Source organism: Trypanosoma equiperdum (assembly GCF_001457755.1).
Source record: "Trypanosoma equiperdum strain OVI genome assembly, contig: ctg_2004, whole genome shotgun sequence".
NCBI classification, from domain to species: Eukaryota; Euglenozoa; class Kinetoplastea; order Trypanosomatida; family Trypanosomatidae; genus Trypanosoma; species Trypanosoma equiperdum.
Window position 1 is genome coordinate 12,150 of NW_027124066.1, and position 11,425 is coordinate 23,574.

The 11,425-nt window shown below is 50.5% G+C and overlaps 3 protein-coding genes and 1 pseudogene across 4 annotated transcripts; all 4 read left to right on the plus strand.

Annotated features, from left to right (window-relative positions):
* Positions 1-685: 685 nt before the first annotated feature.
* On the plus strand, positions 686-3,259 carry TEOVI_000628200 (RNA-binding protein, putative; the record flags this gene model as incomplete). Its single annotated transcript, XM_067223932.1, has 1 exon — positions 686-3,259. The coding sequence occupies one exon, from the start codon at positions 686-688 to the stop codon at positions 3,257-3,259; it is 2,574 nt and encodes an 857-aa protein (XP_067080033.1).
* Positions 3,260-3,953: 694 nt separating this feature from the next.
* Positions 3,954-7,691, plus strand: TEOVI_000628300 (uncharacterized protein; the record flags this gene model as incomplete). The annotated part of the gene is made up of 1 exon (XM_067223933.1): positions 3,954-7,691. The coding sequence occupies one exon, from the start codon at positions 3,954-3,956 to the stop codon at positions 7,689-7,691; it is 3,738 nt and encodes a 1,245-aa protein (XP_067080034.1).
* Positions 7,692-8,196: 505 nt separating this feature from the next.
* Positions 8,197-9,099, plus strand: TEOVI_000628400 (uncharacterized protein; the record flags this gene model as incomplete). The annotated part of the gene is made up of 1 exon (XM_067223934.1): positions 8,197-9,099. One exon carries the CDS (start codon positions 8,197-8,199, stop codon positions 9,097-9,099), a length of 903 nt encoding a protein of 300 aa, XP_067080035.1.
* Positions 9,100-9,628: 529 nt separating this feature from the next.
* Positions 9,629-10,876, plus strand: TEOVI_000628500:pseudogene (annotated as a pseudogene). The gene has a single exon. A coding segment is annotated over exon 1 (1,248 nt).
* The last annotated feature ends 549 nt before the right edge of the window (positions 10,877-11,425 follow it).

Here is an 11,425-nt window from a genome sequence, read left to right on the forward strand (position 1 = left end):
TCTGGCAACTCCGAGTTGAGTGACTGAGTTGCCCTAGTGGATCTTGGTTAAAGGCAGCACCGTATCTTGCCGCCCCGTATATGTGCCGGGACGGACCTTGCAGGGAGGGGCTGGATTGTGAAGAGTGCAAACGCCTACTTAATTGACGCTATGTTTCCCAACCTGCGCAGGAAGAATAGAAGGGATAAAAAGGAAGGGAAAAAGTGACATGATGCGATGTTCGCCCACATTTTGTGTACTTTCAGATCGGTATGCGTATGAGTGGGTACGCGAGAAAAATCATAAAATAGACAGCTTACAGCCAAATCACGTCGGTTGGGTTTCAAACGAGTCACACCGAGGTGAAGATTTTAAGAACTTAGTTTCAACATGGAGAAAAAAAATTACTCTTTCTCGCACGTGCCACCGCCGGTTCTTCCACTTGTTACAAAAAAAAACATATGGACGTTTGATATCCCTTTGTTAATTTTTAGTAGTGTGTAGAAGTGGTTACCCCTTTCACTGGTGGAAGAGGGGAAAAGACGAGAAAATAATAGGGAATTTAGTAGGGCTGGTGTGATAGGAGCTGTACAAGCACATTGAGTACAAGGGAAAGGGTTTTGTCGCCCTCCTTGGCCTTCTTTTCTCGCCTTTACTTCAGTGTACGGGTTGCTTTTGAGAACCATTCACGTCGGTCCGGCACCGCATGTCTCGCGTACGTATTTTGAACCTACCACGCAACTGTACGGAGGATCAGCTTCGAAGCCACCTGCTCAAGTCGCTTCCCCCCGATGGGCCTCATATCGAAATAACGGATTGTGTTATTCTCAAGCGCGCCCCACGACCGGGTGCACGGGGAAGGGGAACCCCGCGGAAATCACCTGCGCCAGATGCTTCAGAGAAGGGCGTCATCCGAATGGCTTTCATTGGATTTCGAAACGCTGCAAGCGGCCACTTCATCGTGCGGCACCTGGATGGAACGTACTTTGGTGAGGCCAAGTTGCAGGTGCATGTGGCGAAGGGCCTTGCTGATGTGGGTGTTACGACAAACATGCGGAAAAAGTTGGGAAAGGAAGAACAAGAGGAGAATAATCAAAGTTCAACAATAAAATATGAGGGCATAGGCGAGAAACGTGCAAGGGATGTGGAATTGGGAACAAAAGATGGAAAGGCTCCAAATGCGGATGGTGCTGGAGAGAGTGAGGAAGATGCCAAGAAGAGGAAGCGGCGAGAAGAGTTCGTTACTGAAAGGATACGAGCAACAACAGGACCAACATGGGCCACTGAAGTACTAGTGCCGGAGCTTTCCGCAGACGCGGAAGCATCCCCAACCGGAGATTGCGACGGCGGGAATGGCGATGCCGAGCCACAGGGAAAGAAGGAACAGGAAGATCCCAACATTGAGTTGGAAAAAGCACTTGAACGACAGAAGAAACTTGGGGAAATAAGTGACATGGATTTCTTGTCTTCCTTGGCAAAGGAGTCGGCTAACCAAGCCTGCAGTAGCAATGACGCATCGGGGGGTGGCGGTAGTGACAAAAGAAAGGGAGAAGTGCTAGAAAAAGGTGACGAGAGTGAGGAGGATCAACTTTTATGTCCTGAGAACCCCTCTCCCAGAGACGACCAGGAGGAGGTTGTGCAGGAAAGTCGCCGCATCCGCTTAGGTAACATACCGTTTATTGCAACCGAAGAAGATGTGAAGCAGTTCGCCTCTTCCCACGTCGGACCTGTGGAGGCTGTTCATATACCACTCACTCGTGACACCAAACAGAGCAAGGGTGCTGCCTTCGTAAAGTTTGCCCGGGTGGAAGATGCGGTTAATGCCCTTTCCCGTTGCCAAGGGGCCATCTTTATGGGTCGCCTCTTGCGAGTTTCAGCCGCCACTGAGGATCCATACGCCAAGAAGAGCGAGGAGACCGCAGGAGGGTTGGCTGGGAATAGCGAATTCAAACGGCAGAAAGCGAAGGACAGGCGCAAAGAGGGAGAGGGGACATCCGGTGTTGCACCAGTGGCATGGAGCTCAACGTATATGAACAGTCACACGGCAGTGGAAACTGTGGCAAAACGACTTGGAGTAACCGCGGACGCTGTTGTTTCGGTTGACGCCCGTGGTGCGGCAGTGCGGGCGGCAATAGCTGAGGCGTATCTTACATCAGAGATAAAGGAAGTGCTGGGCGACGAGGGAATTGACTTTAGTCTGCTGGAAAGTGCACGCGAAAACCTTTTGAAAGCGCGTAGTAATACTACCATTTTAGTGAAGAATGTTACGTTGGGCGATCCGGCATATGCGGCGCAGCTCAGTAAGATGTTCTTGAAATATGGGACGTTGGAAGCTACAGCATTTCCATCGGCAGGGGCCTTCGCACTGTTCCGCTACGTGCATCAACAGGATGCACGAGTTGCCTTCCAGCGCCTGTCGTATAAACTCTTCAAAAATGCACCGTTATTTTTAGAGTGGGCTCCTATCGGTTCTCTCTCTACCGCAGAAGACGGAGGTGATTGCAACGACCGGGTCCCTTCCCACAGCGGGAATGGCAGGGTCGATGACGTGGACGAGGATGGCAACCATGTTGGCGTGGCGGCGGGTACTCCACACTTTACGCTATTTATAACTAACATCCCTTTTAATTCCACGAAGGAAGACTTCAACACTTTCCTGTTGGACTCTTGCCCGCGATTGGCGAGGGCACCTGATAAGTTTGTGGAGCGATTGGAATTGGAACAAGGAAAAGGACGGGCATTTCTTACCCTCCGCGATGCAAGCACTATGTCCTACGTCCAGCAGCGGCTGAACGGAAGAACTATGGCGGGAAGAACACTGGCTTGTGTTGTGAGCAAGCAAACAACCGCTGCGATTAACGGCGCTTCCCCGGCGTCACGAGCTGCCGGTAATGGAGACGGGGATGGTGAAGACGGTGTGGCGAAGGTTTTCAACGTCATTTCGAGAAGGGGCGCCGGTCAAAGCAACGGAAACATTAGTAGTGATTCTAATGTGCCCCCGGGATGCGATGGTCTAAAGCTCGTCGTAAAGAACGTTCCTTTTGAAGCTACTGAACGTGACATTCGCGACTTATTCACCGCCGTTAGTGAGGTACGTAGTGTACGGCTCCCCCGCAAAAGCCACCAGTTTTCCTCGCATCGTGAGAACAATCATCGTGGCTTTGCTTTTGTGGAATTTCTCACGGAGGAGGAGGCTCGCCGTGCAAAGCAAACACTCGGATCTACGCATTTGTATGGGAGACATCTTGTAATACAGTATGCCAAGCTGGACGAATCGTAAGGAAGTACGTCAAGGCGGAAGCAGCGGCGTCCGGGGTGGGATTTTGACGACGAAGAGGCGAATAAGTTTGTCGCGCTTCGGGGACTTAAGTGCCACCTATGCAAAAGCACGGTTTCGTCAATCACTGCTCAAACCTCACCTTCTATCGCCCTATTTCTGTTATCACGGATCTTCATGCTCGATTAAACATAATTATTATCATAATGCAGAACCTGCACAACAACTCAGCCGAACAAAAAAAAAGGAAGCATGGATTGCACTGCTAAATTCCAAAATGAGCACACACATGTGCAAGACGATATTTCTTTTTGCGTGTGTATGTCACATGTCCCTTTACTCTTTGCTCTCTGTCATTTTTTCTTTCTTTCACCTTCATGGCAGGCGTGGTTGCGGGAAGTTATCGTGTACAAGCCTTGTTGTACTCGCTTGTAAGGGTAGACACAGAAAGTTGGAGGTGGGGACGTTGGCAAAGCCAAAAGGCAAATTGATATATCGCGATTTCTTGCAACGCGTGGGTGCACAGAGAAAAACAACAGACATATTACCCTAGAGTATATATTTCTTTTTCATTTCTATATAGAAAAGGGAGAGGAGGACGGTTGGGTGTAGTGAAGTAAGCAGTGACGCTCATTCTTCTTATATATAATATCCATACTTATTCGCCATATTCCTGGGTGCGTCACACCGCTGAACGATGGAAAACAGCACAGTAGCCTTCTCAGTCATTCAAGACCTCATCCACTGGCCACTTCCACCCTCAGACCCCAGCGTCAACAACTTTGGAGAAACCCATGCCGGTAGCAGCGTAGGATCATTGGCGTTCTCGGACGATCAGTCGTTCAACGAACTCCCGCTTACGGCAGGGGCAACTGAGGAACTTGATGAAGAGCCACCAGAACGGCAGCAGGCGCGGTACGCTGCGGTGCGACGTCTAATGGCACTGTCGTTAGCTATGGGTGAAGAGTGGGCAAGGCAAGAGGTAGTACCATACCTGCTGCGTTGCTTGGAGGAGGAAGATGCAGAACTCAGCTTTTCAGTTGGTCTAACCGTCATGGACTTTGGCTCGTTGCGCACATCTTCCTCTTCGCCTCTAACAATAAGGGATCTGATCCCCGTTGTTGCACGCATGGGCGAGTCAGCGGATAGTGGCGTGCGCCACTTCCTCGTTGAAGTAGTTATCCCAACGCTGTTCTTCGGCGTTTCGCTGGAATGTAGTGTTGACCTTCGCGAATGGAGGGCGAAGTATGTAAAAACTCCTCGTTGCAGCAATGACTTTAGCGAGGCGAGTGATGAGTTAGGGTTTGGCCGGACCTCAAAGCAGGGAGACTCCACTCGTTGTGGAGTGAACGGTCGCTTTGAGGGGTCACGTATAAATGACCGCAATGATATACACTGCGCTGCTGGTACGTCTAATGACGTGTGGGATCCGTTTCAGATAAACCTTCACGCAAGTAAACTGCGCGGGGCCATAACTGACTACCTTAACAACGTTTGCAAATATGCATCAGAGCGAGCTGAAGAGCCTGGTGTTACAGCAAGTTTGATAGCCCGTAGCTCCGCCCTCGACCCTTCTAATTACTCGGGAAACCGTGAGCGTTGTGATGCGTTTCATCACCGATGGACAATGTTTCTTGGACTTATGGAAACAATGCTGCGGTCGCGTTACGTTGCGGCTGTGGCCGCCGCAGTGCAGTGCGTAAGCAATGTGTTCGCATCTATCACATGGGCAATGCGCGTAGACGAAAACAACAGAGGTGTTTCCACATCTACCCTGATGAATTCTGTAGAGGAGCTGGTGGAGTTTACCTTTGTCGCGACGAGGACGCATGTGGGGCGGTCTATTCTCAGTTGCACACAGGAACCCTGCAAAGAGCTAATGCAACTTTTGGTTGAAGCGCAAGTTTTTGTGTCGGGGGGTGGTGGTTCGCCAATAGCGAAAGTGGAGAGTGCGAAGAATGTTAGCGACTCCGGAGATACAAAGTCTGGCAAGGCAGCAAATGCCGTGGTGGATGATGGCAGTGGGCGTCACACCATCCAACTCGGTCTTGCGGGATGCACCGCCTCTCAGCGAGACGTTTGGGATGCGTGTTTGACTGCCGCGGACGCTAAAAGAATGCCGAACGTGCTGTTTGTGAGTATCCTTCGCTCTCTTCCCCTGCTTCTTGACTGGTCCAACGCATCGAATCCCAAAATGGCAACTGCATATGAAGCTGGTTTATGCTTCCTTACCGTGTGTAATATCTTTAGACATGCGATCACTCCCCTCGTTCCGCACCAGGATGGAGGTAATTATGACGGCGTCTCCCCAGAAGGTGGAATCCGTGGTGGCAACAAGAGTAGGGGGAATTTTAGCAGATCGGTAAAGAAGGAGGTCAGTGCGCCCCAACCATTCATTGGCAATGCAGCGCTGATGCTTGAGAGTGCCGCTTGCCGCGACTTCACTGTTTCTGAGGCGGTTCTTGATGGCTTGCAACAACTGCTGGATGAGCTGCAACGACCGCACGCTATAGAAGACTTCTTGCGTGACGGGACATCTAGCGCACGACTCACGCTGAGGGAAAAGATATCGCTATTGCGGCAGCTCTGCTCCCTCTACCGTGACTGCGTCGTGCACTTGGCCTCAGCGCCTTCCTGGAAAACACGTTGGCTGGTAACGCAGCGACTTCCTGAGTTGACGGGCTCCATCATCATGTTGCTTTGTCGCATTGGCTGTCACCATCCTATTGATGGCCCCTCACTGGTGGAGGAATGCGTGGTGTATCTCTGCCGTTTGCACACGGAGCTGTGGGCAGGCCCGAAGGAGGGAGACGGTGAACTGCAAGAAATGGCTCAGGATGAGGAAGAGGAAGTACGTTGTGTCATTGGCGTATGCGCGGCACGTGTTTTCACGGCAATTGGACAAGGTATGGTCCGGCTTACGTTCCCCGGTGGTTTGGTGAAGGATCTACGTGTGAAAAATGCGGATAAAAACCGTCCTGATATGGGGACAGCGGCAGGTAATTATTACAACGATCCCATCAGCCCTGGAGTTCACTACAAAAGCAGCAGCGCCAAAGAAAGTATTTCGAGTTGTAACACTGGCCCAAACGAAGTACTACTTGCTACAAGTACGGTAACAAAGAATCTCCCGCAACTGTTTGACGTGGTGTTTGCGTGTTGTGCTGGCCTTTTGCAGGACAAGGAGGAACGTGTGCGGTCAGGGGCCGCTGCTGCTTTATCTGTTCTGTCGCGGACGCTCAGCACCATGGTGACCGTTTGTGAGTTTAATCCACGTGGTGTTCCCAAAGCCGATTGGTTAGACTGCCTTAATAGGACCACTAGCCTACTCATGGAGTTGCTTGGGGACTGTAGTCCAATAGTGCAGTTGTCACTTGTATCGGAGCTGGTAGCACTGCTCTCCACGAGGACCGCTGGTGCTGGGAAACTGGCGGCCATTATGGGCAGTTATGGAAATGGCAAGGCACTGGAACTCCGCGAGGGTGCACTGACTGCCTGCTTAAACAGACTTTCTAAGCACGAAATATGGCGGTATCGAGCAGAGTATGCAACACTTTTGGCAGAGATGTGCTTAAGGTTCCTTGCACCCAACTCACTTGCAGCTGCTGAACTTGATGTCAGTCGCACGCCACGGAGCGTACACCTGCTAGAGATTGGTTTGCGCGAAAGTCGCAACGTCGAAAGTGCAAGAAAGCCCTGTGGAGCAGTTTTCGCCGAGGATGGGGTAGACCCTTTACACTGTTTTGCGAAAGAGGAGTTGCTTCCGCTGCTTGTTGATGTACTCTTTGACAAGGTGAAGGCTGTACGGGACAGTGCTCTGGAATCGTTGGTTCATATGTGTGAACGACTATCAGCTGCGCGCCGCCTACTAAAACAAGAACTGTCTCCATCAAGTGATGAGTTAAGGTGTAGCAGGGGCAGAGATATTCTGACAGGTGCGATGCGGGAAGTGGGAAGAGGTGGTCCGCTCCACGGCAGCGGCACCGGAGGTCTATTGCGGAAGAAGCAGTCACTTTGCAGTCGCTTTTGTTACGACAACGAGGATGATGTTTTTATCAGCGACACCTTGTGGCCCCTTATTGTGAACTCTCCGAAAGCTATGGCCACGTACCTCAGCAGGAGCTCCCTCCTGCGCATTGCTGTACGCATTGGAGTCGATAAGAGATCCATTCTGCTTCCGCTGTTTGATCAACTTGGTCACGACCCTGTGCTAAATGTGCGGTTGGTCGTGGCGAAGGAGTTGTACGGTATACTCGAAATTTCTCCTGGCGTCGCCGCGAGTGGTGGAAGCACTGGCTCTAATGCATTGCCAAAGACTTTCTTCACTGAAAAAGAAAAGAATGGCGTTGTGTTGGATTTATTGAGATTGTTGGTGGAAGACAAATCAGCAGATGTACGAGACGAAGCGGCGAAAGCACTGAAGCTTTGTTTTTAAATATCAAAATAATTATTGACACTCCTATGCGAAATAGTGTTCCTGGGGAACCAAAGGGTCCGCGCTGATTTTATTAAACACTTTGTGCTTCCATGTTTCCAATCTAATCATGTATCTTTACAAGATTTGCACTCATCTTTTTGCCGGTGGCAGTATTTCTTCCTTTTTTGGGGGGGGCGGTCTCTTTCCTTCAGGAGCGGTGAAACGTTTCCCGTGTTTATTCCTTTAGGTCCATTACTGTTGATAAGTACCTGTGAACACACGTTAAACGGCTAAGGGCGCCGCACAAAAAGAAAAAAGAAAGCTGGTGTGAGGAAGGCAAGAAAGTTTCTCCTTTCACACAACGAAGAATCTACAACATTTTTCCCCCTCTGCACCGTTAGGTATACGGATACTCAGTGAAAAGGCTCTCGCGGTGGAACACAAAGAGGGGAAAAGGTAACGCAATCGAACCCTCTCAGTCAGCTAATTTGCGGTTCTTCCTGTGTACACGAACTGTAAAGCAATGCTGCGGTTGCGGTGTCTCTTGTGCGTTCCGGCAGTTGCGGGCCAACGAAGAGTTATCATGAGATCACAAAGTTGGGTATCGGTGCGATACGTCGGTTCTTCATCACGTGTTCACGCTCGTTTTCTTGGCCGCGGTTGTTCTTTTGGCGCTGCGCTCAGTGAACAGCATCGATGGATGCGCGTTGGGGCCCACAAAAGGGCAGCGGGGTCTGCTGACGAGACGTCACAGGGAGGAGCAGAAGGAGAGGACGGAGCCCCTCGGGGGGATCGGGCCAATACGACTAGCGGCATACACTCTCATATACAGGGTTTGAAGGAAGACATCAGGAAATTCCCGGATATATACAATAGTGCCAACGCATTTAACTTCATTCTCTTCACAGCTTTCTGCCTATGCAGCACGGGAAGTAATGTGGAAGAGAAGTGGTGGATGGATAACTGGGGTATCGATGCCACGTTCGCACCTTGGGCGTGGTTACTGCACTCGTTTATGATGAACAATTTTCTCTCTGCGGCATTTTCGATGCTCCTCCTTCATACAATGTGCCATAGTGTGCTCCCCACAATTGGTTCCCGCGGCCTCGTAATTTATTGTGTGATTACCGCTGTTACCTCTGGATTTATTATGTGGGTGGGAAACAAGTTGGCGAACAACACGTCGGAGAAGCAGTTTGGGCCATGGGATATTGTTGCTGCCCTGTTTGTGATGCAGTACCTTCACCAAGGATTTACACCTGTTCAAATACTGAACAGTTTCACCGGTTGGTTGCGCTACGCATGTTGGGTAGGTGCGGTATGTATTGCGTATTATGACTGGCAACCAACAGCAGTTGGGACATTGATGGGGTTGGCTTTGTGTAAGGGCCACCCGCGGTTCCGGGTGACCACAGGTGCCGTGTAGCGGAGTGCAAAAAACAACAACAACAACAAACAAATGATGCGATTGTTTCGTTTCCCTCCCTCACCGTCTCTTATTTTGAAGATTTTGTCTCATCTTATCATTTCACTCAAAAAAAAAAAACTTCACACCGAATTTGTTTGTGCAGTTTGCGGTGAGGAAAAGTCCTTTGTGATTGCGTGGAAATGTGGATGACTCATGTTGGTGCACTCCTGTGGACCGTAGGAGAGGGTTGTTAGAGAAAACGTACTAATATAATAAGTTGACTAACCCAAAAGTAATGAAGGTGTGGTATACAAGAAGGTTGAGTGGCGAGAGGAAGTAACGGTGTTCGTGCCGAGGGGGGATTGCTACCGAAACACCCAGTCGCTTTAAATAGTTCTACGTTAGTTGAGTTGGTGCTTACCATCCCACCTCACTGGAAGGGCAGATGGATAGGGGTTTGCTCGCTGCTAGTATCCTCTTAATTTTGCGCTTCACTTCCTTTATCTTCAAATGCGTTGAAAAACAAAAAAACAATAATGAAATATGAATGTGCCCCGTGCGTATGGTACCAAAGGTAGTAATGATTACAGAAGAACTCTTTCGATCCTTCGTAGAGCAGGCATGGGGTGGGGCGACAGGTGTCCGCACTGAAAACAACGAAGCGGGGCCACAACATACCCAACAGCAACATCCAAACCACGGTTCTGTCCCCACTTCCGCAATTTCTCACCTCATCACCACTCCCTTCACAGCACGTGCCTGCTCACCGCTGGATTACCCGAATTTACTTATGGCGTACCACAGGGCTAGCAAAAACGCCCTACTGCGTTACCATTATGATGCTCCCATACTGCAACCACGCATGATATACTCGCATCCGAAGAGACCAACACCCGCCTCACTGGAGCATGCACACAGTAGCCGTCCCACACAATCACAACATCAGCACTCACAATATTATCACCCGAGGCATGCGCAGCGCCAGCACCGAGCAATACCAAGACATGCACATGAGGCAGCGGTTGCCCGCCCCCGCCCATCACCGCACACTCACGCACACCGAGAAGCTGAAGCCTCTCTTTCTTCTGCCTCAATACTGCTCCCAGCAACGGCGTCCGACACACTACCCCGTACAAGTGGATACACGGACTTGCGTATCACGCCTGTTATGCTGAGTAGAGCAAGCACTAGCTGGCCACACGAGGGAGTGGAGGATTACATGCTCGAGAAGCCCACAGTTGTCGCGGAAGAGGGAGTACGGCCATCTTGGTCGCCTCAGCAAGTGAGGTACAGACCACCAACCTCAAGCACCAGCAGTAACAACGCCCACCAACGAATAAGCTCAGGCATGTCAATGGAAGTATTGAACTATGGTGGTTTTGCAGACGAACATGATGAGGAATATGATAACAGCAACAACGAGGGCCAATACAATCCCTTAGATTACGGTCAGAAAGATGTCGAGGAGCCAGAGGGAAGAAGTACAGTGTGGCTAGACGCGAGGGACGCAACAGATGGGTTCCGTTCCTCGCAGAGATATCGGTATTCAACAAACGCGCGCAATTCACACCACCCGCACAGGACAGAGACGGAGGACTTTTCGAGGACAAGCGGAGCACTTGAACAGTCAGCACATTGGCATGTACATAGCCACCGGCAAACTGTGGAACTAGACAGCAATTACGAAGAGGCATCACGCCGAACTTACGCTTGGAGGGCATCCGACGGTGGAGAAATATTTTTGGCAACACATTCAACACGACGGTCGACGCTTTTAGACGACCGGCACGTTTAGCGCAGTAGGGTAAATGCAAAAGGGAAGACTCACATTTTGTGCCTGCTAGCAGGCCAATCTACAGCATGTTAACGTAAGATACCAGCAAACAAAGCAAATCACCCGCATAGAGTCTTGTCAACCCAATAAAGATGGGAAAGTGTATCCCTATCAATGGCCTAGCTCTTGCAACACCGGCTTCGCGCCATCCATATGTGCTTATCTAAGGTTTTCTCCCCCGTTGATCAATCACTAAAGGTATTGGTAGAGGTCATGACACGATTGGCGGGTCAAGAAGTGGTTAAGGGAACTCGCAAGCGCGGCCGATCTAAGGAGTGTGGAACCGATGAGGAGGCGCACTTTGTTATCCGCATTAATGGGAGGGTAACTCAGGTGCCCTCTGCCGCACCGTCCCTGAACCTTCGGCAACTACTTGGACAAGCGGGTGTGTTGCTGCAGGACATAACGGATGAGGAGACCCCTATCCTATTGCTACCATGTCCCAACACTGGAAACGTTACGGTGCATCCCAATCATAACTATAGGCTAGTGAAGTTCGTTGGTGAGCAC